Below are 25,292 nucleotides of genomic sequence, written 5' to 3' on the forward strand. Positions count from 1 at the left end.
ATAGGGAACATGTAACACAGGGAACATGTAACACAGGGAACATGTAACACAGGGAACATGTAACACGGGGAACATGTAACACAGGGAACATGTAACACAGGGAACATGTTACACAGGGAACATATAACACAGGGAACATGTAACACAGGGAACATGTAACATAGGGAACATGTAACACAGGGAACATGTTACAAAGGGAACATGTTACACAGGGAACATATAACACAGGGAACATGTAACACAGGGAACATGTAACACAGGGAACATGTTACAAAGGGAACATGTAACACAGGGAACATGTAACACAGGGAACATGTAACACAGGGAACATATAACACAGGGAACATGTAACACAGGGAACATATAACACAGGGAACATGTAACACAGGGAACATATAACACAGGGAACATGTAACACAGGGAACATGAAACACAGGGAACATGTAACACAGGGAACATGAAACATAGGGAACATGTAACACAGGGAACATGTAACACAGGGAACATGTTACACAGGGAACATGTAACATAGGGAACATGTTACACAGGGGAGATATAACACAGGGAACATGTAACACAGGGAACATGTAACATAGGGAACATGTTACACAGGGAACATATAACACAGGGAACATGTAACACAGGGAACATGTAACACAGGGAACATGTTACAAAGGGAACATGTAACACAGGGAACATGTGACACAGGGAACATGTTACAAAGGGAACATGTAACACAGGGAACATGTAACACAGGGAACATGTAACATAGGGAACATATTACACAGGGAACATATAACACAGGGAACATGTAACACAGGGAACATGTTACAAAGGGAACATGTAACACAGGGAACATGTAACACAGGGAACATGTAACACAGGGAACATGTTACAAAGGGAACATGTAACACAGGGAACATGTAACATAGGGAACATGTTACACATGGAACATATAACACAGGGAACATGTTACAAAGGGAACATGTAACACAGGGAACATGTGACACAGGGAACATGTTACAAAGGGAACATGTAACACAGGGAACATGTTACACAGGGAACATGTTACAAAGGGAACATGTAACACAGGGAACATGTTACACAGGGAACATGTTACAAAGGGAACATGTAACACAGGGAACATGTAACATAGGGAACATGTTACACAGGGAACATATAACACAGGGAACATGTAACATAGGGAACATGTAACACAGGGAACATGTAACACAGGGAACATGTTACACAGGGAACATGTGACACAGGGAACATGTAACACAGGGAACATGTAACATAGGGAACATGTAACACAGGGAACATGTAACACAGGGAACATGTTACAAAGGGAACATGTAACATAGGGAACATGTTACACAGGGAACATATAACACAGGGAACATGTTACAAAGGGAACATGTAACACAGGGAACATGTAACACAGGGAACATGTAACACAGGGAACATGTAACACAGGGAACATGTTACAAAGGGAACATGTAACACAGGGAACATGTAACATAGGGAACATGTTACACAGGGAACATGTAACACAGGGAACATGTTACAAAGGAAACATGTAACACGGGGAACATGTAACACAGGGAACATGTTACACGGGGAACATGTAACACAGGGAACATGTAACACGGGGAACATGTAACACAGGGAACATGTTACAAAGGGAACATGTAACACGGGGAACATGTGACACAGGGAACATGTAACACAGGGAACATGTTACAAAGGGAACATGGAACATATAACACAGGTAACATGTAACACAGGGAACATGTAACACATAACATAGGGGACATGTAACACAGAATAACGTTGGACTACTGATCCATCCATCCATCGATTTTCTACCGCTTGTTCCCTTTTGGGGTCGCGGGTGACTGGAGCCTATCCCAGTGACTTCGGGCCTTAGGCGGGGTACACCCTGGACAGTGGCCAACTTGTCGCAGGGCCAACACAGAGACATAGACATTACAGACAGTTCACTCTCACATTCATTCACTAGGGCCAATTTAGAGTCACCAATTTTACCTAACACATGCATGTCTTTGGACGGTGGGAGGAAGCCGGAGGACCCGGAGAGAACCCACGGTAACACGGGGAGAACATGCAGACTCCACCCAGAGAGATCATGTGATGTAGGTCTGGTCCGGGAATCGGACCCACGATCTCCTTCTTGGGAGGCAAGAGCGCTAACCGCCTTTGCCACCGTGCACCCCTGGACTACTGATTGACAAGGCAATTAGTGTTTTAGTGCAATTAATTTAGGACCAAGTGGAAACATTATTTGTGCAAAGACGATCTCTCGCTCTCTTTCTCTCTCCTTTTTCTTTCTTTCCTATCTCTCACTCTCACACCCTCTCTCTCTCCCCCCATTTATCTCTTTCATCCCTCTCTCTCTCTCTCTCTCTCTCTCTCTCTCTCTCTCTCTCTCTCTCTCTCTCTCTCTCTCTCTCTCACCCAGGTGTCGCTTCTCCTCCACGGCGGCCGTGGCTTTGCAGATGCCGCCTCGCCGCACCGCAGCAGCGCATTCCGCGCGTACAGCGGCTGACGTCAGGCGCGCAGCGGACTCCCGGCGCTTGAAATAGGAGCAGAGAAGGAGCGCGGCGTGGAGAGGAGCATCAGCAGCATCAGCAGCATCAGCAGCGACCGAGGATGGCACTCTACAACCAGCAGCAGCACCAGCAGCAGCAGCAGCAGCACCAGCAGCAGCACCAGCACCAGCACCAGCACCAGCAGCAGCACAGTGCAATCTAGTACCAGAGCGTCAGCGGAGCGGCTACGGACAGGAACGCGCGGGACATCCTTGTTTTTGGCCAATTTACGCGTGAAAAGAGTGGAACTTAACGACATTGGACGCTTTGGAGAGCATCCCTGGCACTCGGCATCCTCCCCGCTGCTCTTTTTTGGGGGGATAAAACAGGTAAGACGGGGCTGCCTTCGGGGGTTTGTACAAGTTTGAACGGCGCGCAGTGTGCGCGCGCGCGGCGGAGCCAGGGATGGCTTTGCCGTGTGTGGCAGCCAGGGCGATGCCAGTGACAGGCGGGAGGGGTGGAGGTGGTGGTGGAGGTGGAGGGGGGACAGTGTTAACGACTCCGCCGCCGCTGCCCCGGAGCCTGCGCCGCCTGCCTCTCCGCGTGTGCAGGTATCGCGCGGCTATAAATCAACGGAACGAGCAGATGCTGCGTTTGATGCGACTTCATTCCAGGGCTTTACACCTGTCTCCACCTGTAAATATTGCGTTGCTGCGTTTGGGGCAGATGCACACATTTGGGATACAGAGGTTGTCGTGCAGATGCCCATTTTAGTCTTGGTTTGGACGTGGTTATTTATGAAGGGTTTTAGTCCTGATTTTTTTTTTTTTTTTTTAACTTTGCTTTACCTTCTAATAAATGCCTTATTTACCTGGTTAAGTGTCGTTTAGACCTGGTTCAGCTGGTGCATCATGTGTTGATATATTGATGCCATTACTTCATTTAGACCTGCTTTGGTGCAACTTTAGACCTTTACTTACCCCCCTGGGGGGGAAGTAATAACAACAGTGTTAAATGGCTTTCCTTGCTAATTGCCTGAACACACACGAGGCAGACTTTTAAACGAGTCACATTTCAACCTCAAAAGTCTGAACTCTGAGCTCCAAAAACTACAGGCTTTTCCTGGCAGAGGATTGGCTTTGGACCCGACCGGATCACTGAGCGAATCTCGATCTTGATTCACTTTGATTAACTGCGCAGCCCCGTTTAGACCTGTCCAATTCGACCTCACTTGGACATGGTCCCGGTGTCGAGGAGCAGGTGCGGTCCAGTAATCCTTGCACTCCCGATTGCTCCCAGTTTGGACTCATTTTGTCTGGGGATAGTACACACTTCAGTTCATGTTTTGGGCCTGGATTAAGCCCATTTAAGATTTAAGTCTGTTCTAGTCCTGAGTTAAGTTTGTTCAGGTCTTGGCCATGAATCAATACATTCATCTTTGTTTTAGTCCTGCTAATCCTGGTTTGGAGTTCAATTCCAAATCCTGCCTCCCCCAAAACAAACCCAAAGTGTAATTTCCCTTAATTGCTGAATTCTGCAACTACCAGTGAAGATAAAGTTGATTGGATTGGATCAAGAAGGACTTAATTATTATTGGCATTGCACAAAAATACAATTGGATTAACCGGCATAAGAATAAATCAGCCAAGCTTTTCACCCATTACGGCACGATTAAACTCTTCAGCTCTTCGTTTATCTGTATCCGCCACTTCCACGGTGAAGATACAGCCGTGGTTTCGAATACAATTGGATCCAAGTGCCGGGACTCGATGATCGTCTCCTTGAAACCGTTTTCTGCTGCGGCGTCGTTGCCCTCATCGTCCCCGCTCGAATCTGATCCGGATCCCTAAACCAGACGAGATTTCGGTGCGTGATTGTGTTAAATGAGCCGCTTGAGTGGGCCCCCGCGGGACAATCCTCCGTGTCACAGAGAGAGGGGAGAAAGAGGGAGAGAGTGAGAGACAGAGATGGGGGGGAGTAATGGAGAGAGAGGAAGGAGAAAGATGTTGAGGCTCCGTGACGACGAGAGTGCCGCGATAACCACATGCTGGATCCACGATATTGGGCGATATTGGCAAAAACAAATACATAAAAGAAGAAACAAATCAATCGATCTCAGTATTTTTTGGGATTCTTCCATTAAGAACCTGTTTTTGACTCGTTAAGACTTGGTGTATAGTTTATAGACCTGGTTTTGTTCTACTTCAAATGCTGTATGAGTTTAACAACGCTGGAAATGGAGTCAACTTAGAATGTCATGATATCAAATGTTAGTGTTATGATAATTGTGAGAAGAAACATTACGATTTATCGATTATTTGCGGTTACTATTGAAATTGTTTGTTTTCCTTCAATCCCGTGGTGTGACATGTCCCTGTTCCTCAAGTTTGTGACCGGCTTTCCAAAAAAAAGAAAAAAGACAAAATAAAGTAAAATGTGACAAAACTGCCAGATAAAAACATTTGGGTTTTTGTGCTATAAATTTTAGAAAAAACACTTGATTTTGTTTCTAAAATTGTTGCGATCATAATTTTTTGGGTTTTCACGATTATATTGTGACCTGAATAACCAAGATTGATTAATTTAATAATCTTGATATCGCCAGAGTCAAGCAGCGACAAAGCTTTCTGCAAGTTTAGTCTTGGTTTTGACCAAGTTCAAACCTGACAGACTTTGGACCTACAGACCAGATTAAAATTCAGTTTATTAAGCACTGGGGTGAAATAAAACACTCAAAATCAGTCAGATGCGTAACAATGAGCCTCTTGTTTCAAGTTTTGCCCCCCAAAAAGCACCTGGACTTCAGCTCAAGTGTCACAAACTCATGCGTTTTTGTGTCTTCATTAGAACAATTTCAATTTCTTTGCACGGGCAGTTACAGGTCTTGAGCGAAAATTTGGTCAGGGCCGCCGTAGCTGTGCTTCGTGCCCGTAATACGCCCCGTTCACATCCGGCACGCGTAATGTGTCGCGCGTTCACGTCGAGTACTCATCTCGTTACCTTTGAAGCTCTCGAGACACTCCGCGTTGTAGGTTCGCCCGCGGTGCAGGTTCGCCCGCGGTGCAGGTTCGCCCGCGGTGCAGGTTCGCCCGCGGTGCAGGTTCGCCCGCGGTGCAGGTTCGCCTGCGGCGTAGGTTCGCTCATTGGACTCTCGCTGACTGGTTGCGTTTCAACGTTAGATAGGGCAGTGCAATTGATCACATTTGAATGGAGATCAAGAGTCAGTCGGTGAACAGCTTCTTGTCTTTTTAATGGAACGATCTTCAGCCAAATCCTCTGTCAGTGAAAGGTTTGTCGATGGCACGGAGTAAAAGTCCGGAAATGAAAAACTAAAGGGCATTTTTATTTGCTTTTAAATGAGACAAAATCAAATGGAACATTGTGATCGATCATTATGAGGGGAGCAAATGCACATTGTCCATTCTAGTAAGGAAGTAGTAAGTAAGTGGACGCACTCTATATCAACTACCTTTTATAAAGTTGTTCAGATTTGGCCTTGAACAGCAACTTCATGTTCATTTCCGTTGCCATCACACCATTTATCACGTTCACAACGCTCCCTTGGCGTGTTAACTTCCCTATTGCGGTTCACGGTGGATGTTTTAGACAATAGACTGACATTTCCAACGCAAAATTGTAGTACTTTCTTTATTAAACTTTATTGTGGTCTTATATTCTGAAAGAGCTCAAAATTATTTTACAGTGAATATCCAGTTTCGATGCTTGTTCCAGCATCGATTAGTGACTTTCAATACATTTGACAACACTACTCTCTGTAAACGCAGCCGTCTGGCCGACAGGGCAACCTCTGTGACCTCTGAATGACAATATTCATAGTTGGATCTGTTTGCGTTGAGTGGCGGGCCTCGGTCGGTAATTTACATTAGCTTAGCCAAGCCCAAACAAGTCCAAAGCGCTCGGCGTGTTGTGTTGGAGTAATAGAGGAGAAAATATGAAAAATGGAACGCATGAGGAGCCAAAGTGACGCAGACGATTTATGAGATTTCATGCGTATTGATTTATTGGTCGAGGAGTCAACAGTGGGATACATTATGGGTTTGTTGGCAAAGACAACAACAGCACTGTGGCCAGCAAAGGAAGTGTGCCTGGTTCAGTACTCAGAACTGGTTTAGTACTAGTCTAGTCCTGGTTTAGTACTCAGAACTGGTTTAGTACTAGTCTAGTCCTGGTTTAGTACTCAGAACTGGTTTAGTACTAGTGTAGACCTGGTTTAGTACTCAACTGGTTTAATACTCAGAACTGGTTTAGTACTAGTGTAGACCTGGTTTAGTACTCAGAACTGGTTTAGTACTAGTTTAGAACTAGTGTAGACCTGGTTTAGTACTCAACTGGTTTAATACTCAGAACTGGTTTAGTACTAGTTTAGACCTGGTTTAGTACTCAGAACTGGTTTAGTACTCAGAACTGGTTTAGTACTAGTTTAGACCTGGTTTAGTACTCAGAACTGGTTTAGTACTAGTTTAGAACTAATTTAGACCTGGTTTAGTGCCAGTTTGATAATAGTTTAGACTGGGTTCAGTACTAGTTTAGCATTAGCTTAGACCTGGTTTAGTACTAGTTTAGACCTGGTTTAGTAATAGTTTAGCATTAGTTTAGACCTGGTTTAGTACTAGTTTAATACTAGTTTAGACTGGGTTCAGTACTAGTTTACCATCAGCTTAGACCTGGTTTAGTGCTAGTTTAGACCTGGTTTAGTACTAGTTTGGATGTACTGGGACGGTTTGCAGCCGAGTGTGAAGCGGCTGGGATGAGAATCAGCACCTCCAAATCCGAGGCCATGGTTCTCAACCGGAGGGTTGGCTTGCCCTCTTCAGGTGGGTGGGGTGTCCTTGCCCCAAGTGGAGGAGTTCAAGTATCTCGGGGTCTTGTTCACGAGTGAGGGAAGGATGGAGCGTGAGATCGACAGGCGGATCGGTGCAGCGGCTGCAATGATGCAGTCGCTGCATCGGACCGTTGTGGTAAAGGAGGAGCTGAGCCGAAAGGCAAAGCTCTCGATTTACCGGTCAATCTACGTTCCTGACCGCGGATACAAACCGTCAAAATGAGTTTCCTCCGCCGGGTGGCTGGCCGCCCCCCCTAGAGATAGGGTGAGGAGCTCGGTCACACGGCAGGAGCTCGTAGTAGAGCTTCTGCTCCTCCTGGGCACCTCCCTGGGGAGGTGTTTCAGGCATGTCCCACCGGGAAGAGGCCCCGGGGAATACCCAGGACACGCTGGAGGGACTATGTCTCTCGGCTGGCCTGGGATCGCCTCGGGATCCCCCCGGAGGAGTTTGAGGAAGTCTAGGGAGAAGGAAGTCTGGGAGTCCCTGGTTAGACTGCTGCCCCGGCGACCCGGATAAGCGGAAGAAGATGGATGGATGGGAATAAGGTGGTCAGAAGTATCCAAAATCAAATACTAATCAATACTATTATATATGCACTAATATTTGTCTGACAGAGGATCCACTGTTTAGCTCTCGATTCAAAAACCCACCCAAATGACGATTTCACATGACTCGATCTTGATCAGTCGCTCTTTCGATTAATCACCAGCCGTGGAGAGTCTGCGATGAGTTTGAGGTCAAAGAAAGGATTGGGTGCAACCGAGGGGCTGAGAGACATTTGGGCCATCTAGAAATGCAGCTTTAGGGATACAATTGTAAAACAGCAGTGCACAGTGTATAACCACGCTAATACATAAGCGACATCTGCTTTTATTTTCAGACATGAGGAACTGCGTTGATCAGAAGCTATGGTAGTGTTCACGTGTCTTACGTTGTGCAGTTAAATGCTGGTAATTAAAGACATACAAGATCGATACGCTTCGTGCCTACTAACTTTCTATCTCGGTAGAAGTGGTAGACCCTCACCAGAGATGTTAAATAGTGCTCCATTACCGTCTTTTTCAGTATCTTTGCCGAACATCCCTGCATTCGTCTTGTTATTTTTTATTTCCAGTCCCACATCCCTCGGTAGCCTTCTGGAGTGGTTCACAATCTGCTGTCTGACTGATTATCCGTCCGCACCGTGGCCGTTAACCGCGCGCTCCGGCACTTTTGGCTGTGTTTGTGGCTTCGCGCTGGGTCTAATGGCGGAATGACTCACGCGAACGGATGGAGCCGGAGACACGGGAGCAGAGCTGGACTTTTAAGAGAGAAAGAGAGAGGAACAGGACTCTAAAGCCACGTTTCAACTGGCCCTCGTCCCCCACACCGGTCTGCGTCGCAGCGCTTTTGGCACGGTTCTTTTTGATCGGAGAACAGAAGCCGAGTTGCGCCATGTGCCCAACTTCGCCCACAATGCTTTCATGCAAACATGCTTTCCTCATAAGTTAAGTCTTAATTGGAGCTGTATCTGACGATCGCTGCAGTTCCGTAAAGTAATTCCAAGTGTGTGTCGCTGTGAGACGTGGCTAAAGCTAGCGTAAACAAGAAAGTATCGTTATCGTCGTTTTTTTTTCTTCTGCATTCATTTAAACTTTTCTGTCTGCGCCTCTACATTGCGTCTAACGTCCCTTTATGTAATGCTTTGGTTTTAGGTAACGTAAGCGAGCATCGTGCGTCGATAAACGGGGTGATGCTAACGTGTCGCGCGCTAGCTTTCTTTGCTATGTCTGTTAGCTCAACATATAAGTTACCGCCACTGGAAATACAGCGGTTTATCGCAAAATCAAGCTCTTTTTCTTTCTTCTTCTGTTCTTGACCTGCTCACTGTGGTGTGTAGCTCCTCCGCAGCCAAAACAAGCCACTTTGGAAGACAATACATTGTACGTTTTTATTTCAAGTGCAATTTTCATACTTCACTGGCAGGGTCTTTTTCTTTCTTTCTTCGGAATAAAGGTGCACTTTGTAACTTTTCTGGTAAAGGAACTGCCACCAAAAATAACAGCTTCCCCCCTATTGAAAGTGACCTCAGCGACTCTGTGTTTTTCTCTGTAATGATTTAAGGAGGCAATAATCGCGGCGGCGTATTGATCCGTGGAGGAAGTGCCTCTGGACTTCGCGGGTCGTGTCGGTTGGGGGGTCCGAGGTCAGAGGCGACCTAATGGGGTCGCATCGACATACAAAGACTTGGCCTCTCAGATGGACACGACTTAAGAGCGTTTTTATAGGTTGATACACAGCGTAGGTTTCTTCTTGTACGTTGTTTTATGAGCGAAGTGGACTTGGTGCACCGCGAGTCACATAAACCAGCTTTTCTCGTCATGTAAAATAACATCTCTAGTTGAAGTATCGATCAAAGGGTTATTTTTAGATTCTTTGTTGTACTCGGTGTGTGTGCGGAGTGATGGTATTATTACAGAAGCCGGCGCTGAGCTTATACCGAAAAATACATTATATTCAGTATAAATCACACAGTGGCATTGTGGGTAAGGGTTTTCTCACAGACCAGAGGGTCACTGGTTCAAACCTCACGTAAGCTTGTACCGTTTTTGTACCGATGGGCAAGAGACGTTCATGTTGTCATGCAGGAAACGACGAAACTATATTGCAAAGTGCCTGCCAACCAGCGAGTCACTGGTTCAAACCTCAATGAAGCTTGTACTTTTGTTTTGTCTCTGCACAAGACATACACATTCAAATACTTTAGTTTGATTGTATCAGTGATGGAAAGTAACAAAGTACAGTATTAGAAGTACCGTACGTAAAGGACAAATATTATGCTAAATTAGTATTGCCATGCTCTTGAGTAACTTTAGTTTGGCATGTCATGTTTTTTTGTTTTTGAACTAAAACATTGCATGCATTTGGATCTCTGCTGTTTCCTATGGGACTAACTGAAGTTTTGCGCCATCTACTGCCTGCAGAGAGAATTACACAGGAAGATATGCAGGTGTACTGATCTGATACGAGTCTGGAGATGATTTATGGAGTTAAAAATAGAAGATTCCCAGAGACTTTCTAACTAGGATTTATCAAACTAATGTTAATGGAGCTAAATGCTACTCTAGTGTTTTTGATGAAGAACAATGTTAGAACAAGGTTAAAATCTCAAGAGTCCATTTTGCACAATATGTGTCCTTTAACTAAGATAATTTAGTAATCCGTACTTTCCTTCAGTACATTTTACTGCGGATACTTTTTTACTTCACTACATTTGACAGCGAGTATCTGTATTAAAAGTAAACATAAGCTTGTTTTTGGCGTTGATCATACAACAATTGGCTTTATAAATACATTTTTAAAAATGTGTAATTTAATACTTTACTTAAGTAGATTTGAAACTTTATACTTTTACGTATTTTTTTGCTCCTCTACTTGTACATTACTTAAGTATAAAGTACTTCTTCCACCACTGGATTGTCTGTATCGTAACAGCGGCGATCGCTACGGTCCAACGGATCAATCAGCTCCAACCCAATCGCTGCTCGTGTTGCGCAAATGTCACGCGGTCAAATACGTGCGTGAAAGTCAAATACGTGCGTGAAAGTCAAATACGTGTGTGAAAGTCAAATACGTGCGTGAAAGTCAAATACGTGCGTGAAAGTCCAATACGTGCGTGAAAGTCCAATACGTGCGTGAAAGTCAAATACGATGCGTCCGATGTGCGCGCCGCGGCAGCACCACTTTGATTACACGCAGTATTGGATATTTTTGTTCACGGTGTCTTTCTGATCTGTCGGCGTCACATGAGGAAGGAGCGGGTTTATTATTACTGCACATTCACCTTCACACGGTATCAAGTCACTAACGATTACTTTAGTCCTTTATTATTTATTTTGTATATTTAGACTTTTTAAATAGATTATCAGCCAAATACATGTTGAAAGAAGGGTTCTAGATAAAGAATGAATTGTATACATTTTTCCGTAATTTATTATTTTTGGACATTTTACTGTACTGTATTTTTTAATATAGTCGCACCAGCCAAAAAATGCATAATAGAGAAGAAAAAAAGATATATAAGTTGCACTGGAGTATGAAATCCAGTTGCAAGTGTGAAAATAACAAATAATATCACATATAAGTTGCTCCGAAGTATAAGTATATAAGTATAAATATAAGTATAAGTCGCACCCCGGCCAAAACTATGAAAAAAGGTGCGACTTATAGTCCGGAAAATACGGTAATAATGTTGCTGTGTTAACGAGGCCAGTCAACGATGATCAATTATCATAGCCATATCGAACATGCTGCTGATTATGTCCTTAAAACGTGATTGTCTTTAAGATTTTACTCTGACAGCAGCCGCAGATGTGACGTAGAGGTGATTCCAGCTGTTACCTAGCAACACAATAGTTACCGTTTGACAAATAATAGCCGATCACACCTTTGTAATGTGATTGCTCAAACCATCATTTCAAAAAGCGTGTTAAGCGTTAAACTGTCACTGCACTTTCAAAAGAACGTTGCGTTTTGATGACATCACAGACGGATGAGCGTTCAGTAGCAGAGCGAGGCGCGGAGAAAGGCTCTATCTCTCTCTTTTAAGGTTAGGGTTAGGCATAAAATAGCATAAAACACATACTTTGAAGGCGTAAAACTACAGTAGGTGGCGCTAATGTAACACTTCATGGATATCAACCGCCATGAAACACCAAAGAAGAAGAAGAAGAAGTTAGACGTTGAACTACAGTAGCACCTTTTCAATGCCATTAAAAGTTAATGCAGAAGAAGAAGAAGAAGAAGAAGAAGAAGAAGAAGAAGAAGAAGAAGAAGAAGAAGAAGAAGAAGAAGAAGAAGAAGAAGGATCCTGTAATTCTCTTCTTCTATTTGACATTTTTTCTTCACAAACTGGAAAATACGACTCTAATGTTAAACTACAACAATTCAATTCATTTTTGTTTCCTCCACCAGCCTCCAGAATAGTTGATTTAACAGAGACACACATTAAGTCCACAGCTCCTATCCCGTCTGACCTAGTGATAATTACACCCCGAGTGCTCCGAAAATTCATGTTCTCACCTACTCCCTAGCCCCGCCCATAGGACGTCAATAGACCTGCTGCCAGAATAGTTGATTTAACAGAGACACACATTAAGTCCACAGCTTCTATCCCGTCTGACCTAGTGATAAGTACACGAGTCGCACTTCACTCCCGACACTGAAAGGTATTTGCCGTGGAGTTCTGGTTAGTTTAGAACATGCTAAACTAGTACTAAGTGCAGACCATGTTCCACAAAGCGTTTCATGTCTTTGGACTTCTCTAAAAACCGCCCGAGCACATCAGAACGCCTCCGTCTGTGGAACTGACAGGATTACTGTAATATTCAATTGGCAGAATCTCTTTTTCGTGGATTCCGAGAGATAAAAATGTCTGCATTGAATTGTATTCTCTTCCTAAGCCGTAGCCCCTCCCCCCCACGCAGCGCCGTTCCTCCCGCTCACCTCGCATGCACCCGGATGGATAACACTAGACTTTTATGGGCACCTTTGGGAGCCGTAGGACGTCTGAACATAAAGAGATGAAAGTGTTCATATCAGGAGTAATACTCGCGCTCAGCCGCTGGGAAATACAGCGCTCATTAACGTGATAACGCCGGGCTGAGCGGGAGGACTCTCTGCTGCAGGAGGAAACGCGCTGGAATCGACATTTAGCATTTAGTCGTTTGTTCAGACTTGGAGGAGTATTCGCCCTACAGGTCGCTACTGGTAATGCTCACTGTCTTTGAGTACTCTGAGTACTTCATGTCTTTGAGTACTCCGAGTACTTCATGTCTTTGAGTACTCCGAGTACTTCATGTCTTTGAGTACTCTGGATCCTGGTGTAGAAGGGAACGTTAAGTAGAGCGGGAAATACATCACATTTTCATCAGGATAAAGTTTAGTCTCGATAATGGAAAATCACCATTGATCAATCAGAGGCGAAACATTGTGACCAGGACTAAACTAAATCTAAACCAAGACTAAACCAGGACTTAACCAGGTCTAAAGCAGCACTAAACAGGACTAAAGCAAAACTAAACCAAGATTAAATCGGGACTAAACCAAGACTAAACCAGCACTAAAAAACACTAAACCAGGACTAAACCAGCACTAAACCGGTACTAAACCAAGACTAAATCAGGAGTAAACAAGACTAAACCAAGACTAAACCAGGACTAAACCAGGACTAAAGCAGGACTGAACTAGGACTAAACCAAGACAAAACCAGGACTAAATAGGACTTAACAGGACTAAACAGGACTAAACAAGGACTAAATAGGACTAAACCAGGACTAAACCGGGACTAAATAGGACTAAACAGGACTAAACAGGACTTAACCAGGACTAAACCGGGACTAAATAGGACTAAACAGGACTTAACCAGGACTAAACAGGACTAAACCAGGACTAAATAGGACTAAACAGGACTAAACAGGACTAAGGCTGCTCAATGAATTCCAAACAAACCAAAATTGCCAAAGCTGCAGAAATACACTGTTGTTTTTAAGGGTTCAGATTTCAGTCATCGCTCCTGGACGTGTTTCAAATGTGACCTGTGAACTGAAGGTTTATCCTTTATTGGATTCATATATTGTTACTCAACACCCGAAGCAGTTTATATTGCATTATTAATTCACACTCAAACTCTTGACGTTCAAATGTCGGGAAAATTTGCAATTTAATAGTCTTCCCCGTCAAATTTGTCCTCTTTGTTTTCTTTTATTCCTTAGCTTGCACATCTCTTTTCTCTGATTGTATCCTGCGCGTTTGAGGTAATCCCGCTTTGTCCCGCAACCGACGCTCAAGTGCTCCGAAAATTCCTGTTCTCACCTACCCCCTAGCCCCGCCCACAGGAAGTCCATAGACTTGCTGCCGTTTTTATGCCGTTTTAGGTAATGCGTTTTTGCCATTTGCAGTGAACAAAATGCACAGCGATGAGCTCCTTTGTGCGTCGTGATACAAAAGATACCGTCGTCGTGGCGATGGGAGAAACTCGAACAGACGAGCTTCACTTGAAATTCTGATCACTAATGTTGAACTTCCAAATCTGACCTTTTGGGCCGGATCCGGTCTCCCCCAGAAGCTTTTGAGTAAATATCTCCTTCTGCTTCACTCTCTCTTCTCTCTCTCTCTCTCCCTCCCTCTCCCTTCCATACTCTAGCTTCCCTCTTTTCGCTCACTTCCCCCTCTTCTTGTCTCCTCTCGCTCTCTGTCTCCCGTCCTTTGCTCTCTCCCATCTCCTCTCTTCCTCCCCCCCTCTTCCCTGACTCCCTCATTCTTCCTTCTTGGCTCATTCTCCCTTCCATCTGCGTCGTTTTAAAATGAAAATGCGCGTAAAGTCAAAGTTTACCACCGTCTCTCCTCCTCTTTTTTCTGCCGTGTTTTCTTTCACTCTCTCCTCTGTCTTCCCCCCTCACTTTCTCACTCACTCTTTCTCCTTTATGCTTTTCTCTCACTTCATCGCTTTCTTCTTTCTTCCAATCACGATTCTTCCTCTTCCCTCAAAAAACACGGAGCCCAAATATAAATAAAATGCAGAGGCTTTATTAAAACAACGAACCATCTCGTGTGACGGCCGGCCTCCTGCTCGTGTGCTATGTGGCTCTCGTGTGGCTCTTGCGTGGCTCTTGTGTGGCTCTCGCGTGGCTCTCGCGTAGCTCTTGTGTGGCTCTTGCGTGGCTCTCGTGTGGCTCTTGCGTGGCTCTCGTGTGGCTCTTGCCTGGCTCTCGTGTGGCTCTTGCGTTTCTCTCGTGTGGCTCTAGATAAGTGTGTGGCTCTTGCGTGGCTCTTGTGTGGCTCTTGCGTGGCTCTAGATAAGCGTCCTCCTCCTCCATCCTCCTGCTGTAAACCCCCTCCTCCTCCTGCTCTTCCTCCTGCTCCTCTGCCTCCTCTTGCTCCTCCTCCTCCTTCCCCTCCTCCTCCATCCTCCTGCTCTTCCTCCTCCCCCTCCTCCTCCTGCTGTAAACCCCCTGCCCCTCCTCCTGTTCCTTCCCCCTCCTCCTGCCCCTCCTTCTCCTGCTGTAAACCCCCTCCTCCCCCTGAGTTTGGACAGTAAATGTGCCTGTGTTTGTCCTGAGGTGCTGTTGACCAGTGAGTGTCGTGGCATCACACCTCACATCATTTGGAATATGGTGCCCCCCTCACTGTGTCGGACCCTTTCTCCTGCACAATAATACACCTGCTGCTTTCGCATTGTCTCCTCTCAACGACAGAAACAACACGACAGAGCAGAGGTGCCAGACACTGCAGGTGTCGACTGCAAAAATATATTCACACTAATATAAAAACACATAATTTCCCGACAACTTTCGACTCACCGCATGTATTCCACTAAAAAGATACATTGGAGTAATTGCACAGAATTAACTCCAATTACAGTTCATGCTGGGCATAAACGGATCCTTCAAACGCACCGAAAATACACATTTAACCATGACAGGGCCTTACAAAGATGTTTAATAAGGTAAAAATACTACTTAGTTCTCCTTTTGAAGCTCTTGTGACGAGACTAGAGCTAATAATATATCTATTTATTAATGAAAAACTATTGTCCAGTCAAACCTACAAACAAAAAATAAAAAACAAACAAACAGATACATGCATAAAATATATCTAAAATTGAATAAAAATGACACTGACTTCACTCCATATTTTTGGGATATTTTGAGCTTAATCTCAGTTTCTCCATGTTCCATTTCACTTTTGCTGCATTCTGGAACTCATTTAGGGTGTTTTTGTTTAAAAATGCGCAAAAGGGTCTGTCGAACACACATTGGGGCCCCTGCAGTTCTTGATGGTCCTGCTCCCAAACGCGTCTTCTCGCAGCCACGGCCTTTAATTCCTCTCATATCTTTGTAGCAGCAGCAAAGCTCGTAGTCGTTTTAGCAGAAGCCTCATTTAGTTAATTTATTCTCATCTCGAACTGGACCTTTTTCCTCGTCCTTCTGCCAGAGCCCACTTTCACACCAGGCGAACCCTCGTTTAGGCATTTCACTCACGTTAAACATTTCTGTGGGCATTTGCCGCTATTAATTCATCCAGTTTTACAAGTCTTTGGCAGCAGAAGAGGCAGATCTGCAGAGGACTGACCCCCGTGACCCTCTGGCTGTGATGCGGGAGAGAAACGCTTTGTCTTCATGAAATGCAGTAAAAAGGAGGTAGATTTAATCATGTCGGGCCTGTAGTTCGGAGCTGCTTCATGACCGTATTGTCTGGTGTAGTGGAGCGTGTTTGTGTGAGCGACTCTTGTCTGTCACAGCAGTAATCGAGTCAGTGCTGCGCCGTTTAATATTTAACGGTTTGACAAAATGAATATTTCAGCTCGGCCTAGAAAAAGGCGCTCGACGCTAAGTGTCTGTCACATCCGCACATTGCACTGACGCCAGCAGAAGGTATTTGTACTTCATTACGGCTGATATCGGTTTCACTAATTCTTCAGAGCACATATTTGCAGACCGCCGAGGGGCCTGGCCAATCACAGCGCAGCATCGTAGTCAAAAGGAAAACCTAAACAAACATGGTGATGCCCAAATGTCCCAAATGTCCCAAATGTGCACACGGAAACGATTTGTGTATTTGAGGACGGGGGGAAGAAATCTGTTTGACCGTTTTTGACCAGTTTGATGTTTTGGCTTGTTCCTGTTGTTGTGACGCTTCGACCAATCGGAGTCAAGCGGTTGTCATGACGTTACGCCTTTTCCCGTCCACTTTCGGCGAGACCAGGATTCATCAAACTAGCGTGAATGAAGCTAAATGCGACTCCAGGTATGTTTTTGATGAGGGAACAATGTTAGAACTTGGTTAAAGGCTCAAATTAAGTACATTTTGCGCAATATTTGGTCTTTAATGAACAAATAAAAATGCCGTTCACTATCGGTTTTCCTGAACATAAACAATACGCCAACATGCTTTTAATCATTGCCATTTAACAAATTAACATGAGTCGAATTTCTTCTTTCAATGACTGTAATCACGGGCCAAATAGAAATACAACGCAGCAAAAGCGCATCTAAGTTGCACAGATTGAGGGATGTGACGCATTAATGGTGTGAAATGCATTCTTAAACCGCCACACAAATACGCTCTTTGCTCATTGTCCGTAGCGTCGGCGGCGTTGCGGTCGCCGTAGCCGACGGCTGCGGGGAAGAAGGAGCTGAGTCGAAAGGCAAAGCTCATTTACCGCTCAATCTACGTTCTGCTCTCACTTGCGGCCGTGGGCGTTTGGTAATGACCGAAAGGACGAGATACGAGCGGCGGGAATTCGTTTATCGTCCTCATATTTAGTGCTTATCCATTCACAATTACAATAAACTTTCACATTACATATACGGTACGGGCTCCTTACTTGCTCGGTTGCCAGATCCTACTAAAACTAAAACCAGTTTGGGCAAAAGGGCTCTCTGTGACCTGACGTGTCCTTTGTTTATGCGCTTCAGCCCAAGACGTAAATTTTGTTTATTTTCTCATCCATCTTTTGTTTCATCAATTCAAACATTTCAAATCATAATGTCAAACGTTCGTTATTTCCAAGGCTTTCTATCGCCGAACCGTTTACAGAAATGAGTTTGTTGGAAAGTTTTGTTTTAATGATTGGATTTTCTGCAGTGCATGCCATTGTCGTTTGGCCTTGTCTGAACACGATTGCACAAAAGATTACTCTGGCAAAGTTTCTAGCGTTAGAGAAACTAGAGTTGCCATGGAAATAAGAAGTTGTGCATAAGACGAAGAAAGCAGAACTGTGTGTGCACCAGGATTTCCACAGTCAGTCTGAGCAAGGAAAACGCTAACTTGATAAAGGGAAGACAGGAACGTGTAATGTTTTAATGCTATAATGCTAATGCTAAACAGCTTCATGGAGTATTTCAAACTAAAATGAAAAGATATTGTTGTGATGTCAAGAGTTTAAATACCTCCCTTAAAGTTTAACGTTTCCAATATTCCTGTTCCGGTCGGGCAACATCGGCGAAACCGAATGTTGGTGAATGGTTTTGGGTTATACCGATGACAATATAATGGTATTTCATCGGAAAGGGGCTAAACCACGTCTTTAATTGTCTGGGTCGAGGTTCAAGGGCTGTACAATGGATATTTTTTTTTTATTGAGATCAAGAGTCAGTCATTTCTAATCGCCAGCGATCAGCTTGAGTTCCACGGCCAATTCTCTGCCAGTAAAAGTATTTGGTTTAGAGTTTTAATGGACGAAATGAATGTGGCGTCACATTATTTTCCAATTTCTTCCCCCGAAGTCTGAACTCTGCTCCAAACCACATTTTTGAAAGGATTGGCTGTGGTCCTCGTCATTACAACGACCCAATCTGATCACAATTCAATTCAAAGTTGATGAATCTGAATTTGAATGACCCAACTTGCTAATGTACCAATGCGGTTACGGTCGAAGACGTTTCAGATGCTTCCCCCAATCTGCCCCGTGACAGCCGTGGCGTCAGGAAATGGCTCAAGAGTGAATCGTGCGAGCGGCAGCAGGACCTTACCTCTCGAGCCGAGCACTTTAAACACTTTGGCGCATTTGAAAGTGGAGGAGGCTTTTTGTGGTGTCGGCTCTCAATTTACCTTTCAGCGCGGCTTTAACGCGAGCGGTTTGTGATGCTCGCCCATCCCTGAGAGAGGCCTCGCTCTGCCTCGTCCTCTCATCCTCCTCCTCGCTACAAAGCCGTCGTTATTCCCTCACTCTGTCTCTAATGCTCGCCGCCAACCTCTCTCTGTCCTCTTGCTTCTCTCTATCTACTAAGGCCGTAGTCAAATGAAGACGTTCTATAAACCTTTCCGGTCTTTGTGAACAGAAACAGTGGTACAGTTCCACGCGTGAGCTCCAAAGCATTGTCAATGGGAGAGTTAGCGTTAGCCTCCAAACATCACAAATTATTAAAAAACAGGGCAGTTTTGTCGACTGAGAACCTCTTGACCACACGAGGGAAACACCAGAGCCTTGCTAGGAATGTTTAGCGCTGTTTATTGTCGTAGCAAGATAAAGACTACTTTATAAGCATTTCTTAAATCTTATATAGCGGGTCACAACAGTTAAACATTTTTGTCTCATTTCATCAAGCCCTCCAAATCCTACTAAACACGTCAGTTCTGAAAGTCTTTGTTGAAAGAGGTGAGGCACTGCTGGTGTATGTTTGATTCCATGAGCTCAAATGGGAAATGTCTTCACGTCGCACTGGGGTAATACCTCAGGGCACACCAGTGTTCCCCATAGTTGTGGCTTACAGCAGCTCGTGGGTGTCCGAAGTTTACACTGTGTAATAAATGTGCATCAAAGAGCGAGCATCCAAAGTGCAGTCGAATATATTTTTCAAAAACAGACTGAAACACGGCCTATTATTTCGTACATATATTTGACATCTGAGACTCAATATTCAGCTGATAAACTGGTGGAGCGGCTGTTTGAGATGCAAGGAGCGACTCGGGTTCTCGTTTCCATTCAAACCCACGCGTTATGAGCCCAGCAGGGAAATGTATTTTCACTGCAATCCAAAGTTAAAACACACAACGAAGTCTGTCATAAAGAGCAGAGTCCGGACGCTATAGTGTTACTGCAGTGAGCGGAAGTAACAAGCTCGATATTTATGGGTTATCCCGATGACAATATTCAGACGCTATAGATACTGTCTGCATCCGAGGGAATGCCCACTAACAGACCTCTGGGGGCAAGCATTCATTTCAATGTAGAAGAGCTGCTCTGTCGCCAACTGTTCAACAACCACAAGAGCAAACGCAGACTTCAGTAAATATATATTGTGCCGAATACAAACACAAAGACATGGAGAAGAATTAAGTTGTCGAACAGTTTAAATTTGTATAGTTATCAAAGAATGCTGAAGTTACCTGCGGGCTAAATGCTGTCACGATGCTGGTGCCGCCTGTTGCATTTTAAAATCTACAGAACAATCGATCGAACTTTTCTGATGTAATGCCAGGTCAATGAGCTCTAAGTTTTGCTTGCGTCACAGAAAAAGGGAATAGATAGTCAAATTAACTACAAATACTCAATATTGTAATTTTCCAAATCTCCAAAACAATAGGTTGCGTTCATGTAAAACAGCAAATTCTACCATATAATTCTGACCTGCTGCAGCTTTGTTTTAGAGATATGAACCATAAAACAGAACAACAAATTTAATTACTGGGCCTATCCACATTAAACAAAAACTAGCACAAAGTTGAGCATCTTCTCTGGCAGCATAAATACATTTTAAGACATGGCATGACAAATTTGTGGAACGAGTCCCAAACAAACAATGATAGGGTAGGGTTCAACATTTGTGGATTTCTGTTTTGGAGATTTCTTTCAAAAACACTAAACCTCCCATAGAGTTACACAGAACATGAACACAACCTATTCATGGGTCCACAGTGACGTCCCAGACTCGTTGCTACTGCCATCTTGTGGACAAAAGCCACATGTTCACTGTGGACAGTGTCAACTAAAAGTCTCAAAACAATAGATTCTTTCTCTTCTGTGACGTCCCCAAAGACCCCGTTTGTCCAGTGTGACTGTGGTCAGGAGGGGCCAGTGGACTTCACTCCAGAGAGATCACTCCAGACTGACGCTGAGCTGTTTGTTTCAGGTAGTTAGCAGCTAATGCTAATGCTAGTTTACACATTATTGCATGACTATGCTAATAAACGTTAGCCTACAGACGGTTTTAACGAGTCTCATTTCCAACTGTCCGGGTGTTATATTTTATGATCAGACAGAAAGTCCGTGCTCTTGAAAGCTTTGGAGGTGTGTCCGGTGCAGAGGGCGTGTCCGGTGCAGAAGGCGCGTCCGGTGCAAAGGCGTGTGGACGAGGAAGAGTAGATGGAAATGTTCACAAAAGACCAGCCTTCTTGAAGTAGCAGCCCTTTTCGTTTTAAGTTTTATAATTTGCTTTTCATACAGCGGAGATAGGCAACATTAAGCAACAGCGTTGTCAAAATGGCAACAACAACAAATACATCATGTGACTGAAACCCATGGATTGTGATATCTGTTTTTCTCCCACTGGCTTGAATATGAAAAAAATGTCAAAAATGAACCTGTAGTAGGAGAATAGGCTTATTTTCTCATTGGTTTATGTTATAAAGCCACTGTAAATTAGACAAACAGAAAACAAACACCAATCACAACATATGTAAATATAATATATATCTAATTTTATACATATATATATGGCCTAGAATAGAATTTAATTTTTTTTAAAAGTCATATATATTTTTGTTTTTTGCAGTATCGGTACCTGTTCAAATGAGTATCAATAATAATAATTAACAAAGTGGACCATGTGTACGAAAGAAATGATCATTTTTAAAAATCGATTGCCAGATACTGATATCTGGCTATCAATTTAATTTTTTTTTAAATGTATTTCTTATCATCTTTCTTATTATTTCCCACTAATGCAGACGTGATTTACAGCGTGTTACTCTTGATTAAAACACAATTTGCCATGATCCACTTTGTTAATCTATTAAAACCAACACAGCTCTATCATTTGAATATGAACTGCCACATTACAATAGCAGCTAAATGAAGTGCGCCCTCTGTGCTGTGTTCGTACATCCTGGCGCTGTGCGAGTGTAGTATAATAACAGAAGCCCACCCCCTTTGTCTGCCTCTTCTGCAGCTTGCTTCTTTGATTCTCTGTGTCCTTTTAAAAAACACATAATTATCCCGTATCCACGTGCACTTTGAAGTCACCGCCGGGATAATATCTCCCGACGACGTGTTTTTGCGACACTATGAAAATATATTCAAAGGAGGAGAGGGTGAAATTTAAGGCTGTCGTTTTTCACCCCGTCCATATATTTTTCAACAACGACTCTTTTATGGCGACAGGTGCGGGGGAAGGCAGACATTTTTCAGCGGTAATAGACTTTCTGTTGCTTTATTTCCAGTATCTTTCCGTTGTGGCGGTGACACGCGGCTGTTTGAAGAGTCTATCTACATCTCTATAGTACTGTTTGAGAGTACGGAGCCAGAAGTTGTCATTCCGCGCAGTTTGCTTTGTAAATGAAGTGTTTCAAAGAGAGTATTAGCCCACAAGATTCCGACTAAAGGTTGCATATTATGCCATATCTGGTATTCTTGAGCCACATTGAAGCGTTGGTGTTTTATAAGTCGGTGTGATCTCTCATTCGTCTAGGAGCGGTCCAAAAAAGGTTTCAATGTTTTTTTAAATCATTCCGACTGACATCCAGAAGAGCTGCAAGGTGCATCGCAGTCGACTCTAGGGATGTCGTTGTGATATACGATTATTCGCGATTATCAAGATCTACCGGGGTTGAGCGTGTTACTGCATGTTTAAAATAAATGTTGACAAAAAGAGACATAAAAAAAGTTATTTACAATTAGGTCCATTTTTCACGTGATTTTTCCATTAACCTAATAATCTTGACATCCCTAATCGACTCAAAATTGCACTTCGAATTATCACAATTACGGAACTTGGATTAAACTAAGCAAATACAGTAGGTGGAGCCTCCTATTGGAGAAGTGCTGCAGGTGATGATGTTTCAATGCAACACGGTATTTAAACCCAACTGATGCATTTCTGAAACAACCGTGTGGAAAGACGAATCCCGGGGTCATGGTGTGTTTGAGAAGGGTCAAATCCTTGGCATCGAGCAGAGAAAACATCAAACAACTAAGATCTGTGTTATTTACATTTAGGTCTATTTTTCGGGCGATAAATTGAACTAAAAATACTTAATTTTGATTGCAAAATTGTCACGATTATATCTTTTTGGTTCTGACGATCATCTTGTGATCGGTTTAATCACATTTTTTCCATTAACCTTATAATCTTGACATCCCCAATCGACTCAAAATTGCACTTCGAATGATCACGATTACGGCATAAGTAACATAATTTCTTCATTCTGAAAATCCTCCAGTCTTAAAGTGTGTAAAAGCTGTAGTTTAGACTTTGACGAACATGGATTAGTTTTAGCGTTTCATGTTTCAGTCTTCACACTCAAACAGCAACGCTCCCGCACTTTAGAATCTGAACTCTGAACAGAATTCTACTATTAAAGCAAAATCTAATCACAATCACAATCACAATGCTTGTTTGAAAAATCGCTATTGAAACCTTGTCTACACTGGCATTTCATGTTTCTCATCTTAGAGTATTTTGCATGTACGACACAAAGTGGAAAGTGTCATAGATGCGAGCAGATGGATTCTGGTGGTCGGCACATCAGTCCATAGAACGAAAGAATGAAATGATAAAACCTGACTGGCCAGACTGGACCGGGGAATGGAGCGTATGTCCATCGGCTTTTTCTGCCCGGACTAAACTGAGACTAAACCAGGTCCAGAACCAGAAGGTGCTGATCACACAATGTACTGCGGTACTGCTTGTTGTTGTTGTTGTTGTTGTGTTGCTTTTAATGGCGGTTGGACGCCTACTGAAAAGGTGCATTTACCGCCACCTACTGTAGTTTTACGTCTTCTGTAGTTGTATGTCTTCAAAGTATTTGTTTTACGCTATCTCCGTAAAACAAAACAAAAGAGAAACAGAGAAGGAGAAAAGAGAGAGAATGAAACAGAGAGAAAAAACGTAACCAAAGAGTGAGAGAAAGAGAGCAAACTGCTTGTAGAGGGCGTGAAAGCGAAATAAAGGAACCGCACTCGCTTTTCAGTGTTGGTTTTTCCAATTTTGGGAAAAAAATTTAAAAACTGAAAATCTAACACGATTCAATTCAATTTATTTTTGCAACGCCCCCAAAAAAAAAAAAATTCCTATGAGGGCAACAGTGAACAACGGATTTTAAAAGTTTTGTTGTAATTTTTTTTTTATTGTAACATTTTATTTATTTATTGTTTTTAATTGTAAATCCATTGCGCGACTGGATTAAACCTTTTGTGCCATTCTACCACCCCTGGATTAACTTTATAACATCGACATTGTTTTTGACGAGGAGAGAACCGTACACAATTTAACGTTCAAAGAGTAGCCGCGGTGTCCTTCTGCCTCGGGGCACCCCTGACCGCAAAATGGCGCTTCAGCACGGACAATCTGTAAAACACGTCAAAATAATTGTAATTAACCTGCAGTTCCCTTGCTCTCCTCAGGTGGGCGCTCATGGGAAGCCTGACTCTGTGGGCGGTGGCTGCGGCTGCCCTGCTCACTTCCTGCCCCAGGGTGGTTCACGGTTACCGGGGCAACGGACGGATCATTTCCAGGGAAACGCCCTCCTCCTCCTCACTGGACCCGCAGGCCATGGTGAGTTTGAGCGTGCCTGAACTGCCTCTTCACCTAAATGAGTTAAATGACGAGTTCTGTGTCGATTAGATCTTTGAAGATATTTCTGACTTAGATAAGCTCGATTGGCCGTAGTGGACTAAATGGGATTCTTTGTCGACTGAAGCCATGCCCTTGCATCAGTTAGTCAAGCAAAAAGGGGCCATGGCGAGGCACTGGTAAAAGTTCTCAAACCTTTTAAGTATCTCTATGATTTGGCCGTGTATCTGAACCCAAAGTGCACTAACGGGACCAGGAGATCAGGCAATAACAACTATTTATACAAAAAAACTTAGTAAACAGTGTATTTATCATTTAAAAGGCAGATTAAACTCTCACTGACAAGGTCACTGTCAAGGTCTCTCATTAAATGCTTTCGTTTCTTCTGGTGTTGAGAACAGAAATCATTAAAATCTCCCCCCCCCCAAAAAAAAAGTATTGGAGAACTGCGGCAGGTGATGATGTTTCAGATGCAACACGGTATTTAAACCTAACTGGTGCATTTATGAAACAACCGTGTGGAAAGACAAATCCCGTGGTCATGGATGAGATATCAGTGCGTTTGAAAATGTCAACTCATTGACATCGAGTAGAGAAAACATCTGAAGGAGAAACAGAAACTA

At 43.6% G+C, this 25,292-nt stretch overlaps 1 protein-coding gene across 1 annotated transcript in view; it reads left to right on the forward strand.

Moving 5' to 3' along the window:
- Positions 1-2,785: 2,785 nt before the first annotated feature.
- fstl4 (follistatin-like 4) overlaps positions 2,786-25,292 on the forward strand; it is a 257,455-nt gene continuing 234,948 nt past the window's right edge. The window contains exons 1-2 of the mRNA XM_072446065.1: positions 2,786-2,941; positions 24,501-24,651. Of these exons, the coding sequence (XP_072302166.1) occupies positions 24,511-24,651 (141 nt within the window). The 5' untranslated portion in view covers positions 2,786-2,941; positions 24,501-24,510. The remainder of the gene's footprint in view (positions 2,942-24,500; positions 24,652-25,292) is intronic.

This window comes from Eucyclogobius newberryi, unplaced genomic scaffold, assembly GCF_026437365.1.
Source record: "Eucyclogobius newberryi isolate DKJ021-1_F unplaced genomic scaffold, fEucNew1.0.hap1 SCAF_15, whole genome shotgun sequence".
Classification (NCBI taxonomy): domain Eukaryota; kingdom Metazoa; phylum Chordata; class Actinopteri; order Gobiiformes; family Gobiidae; genus Eucyclogobius; species Eucyclogobius newberryi.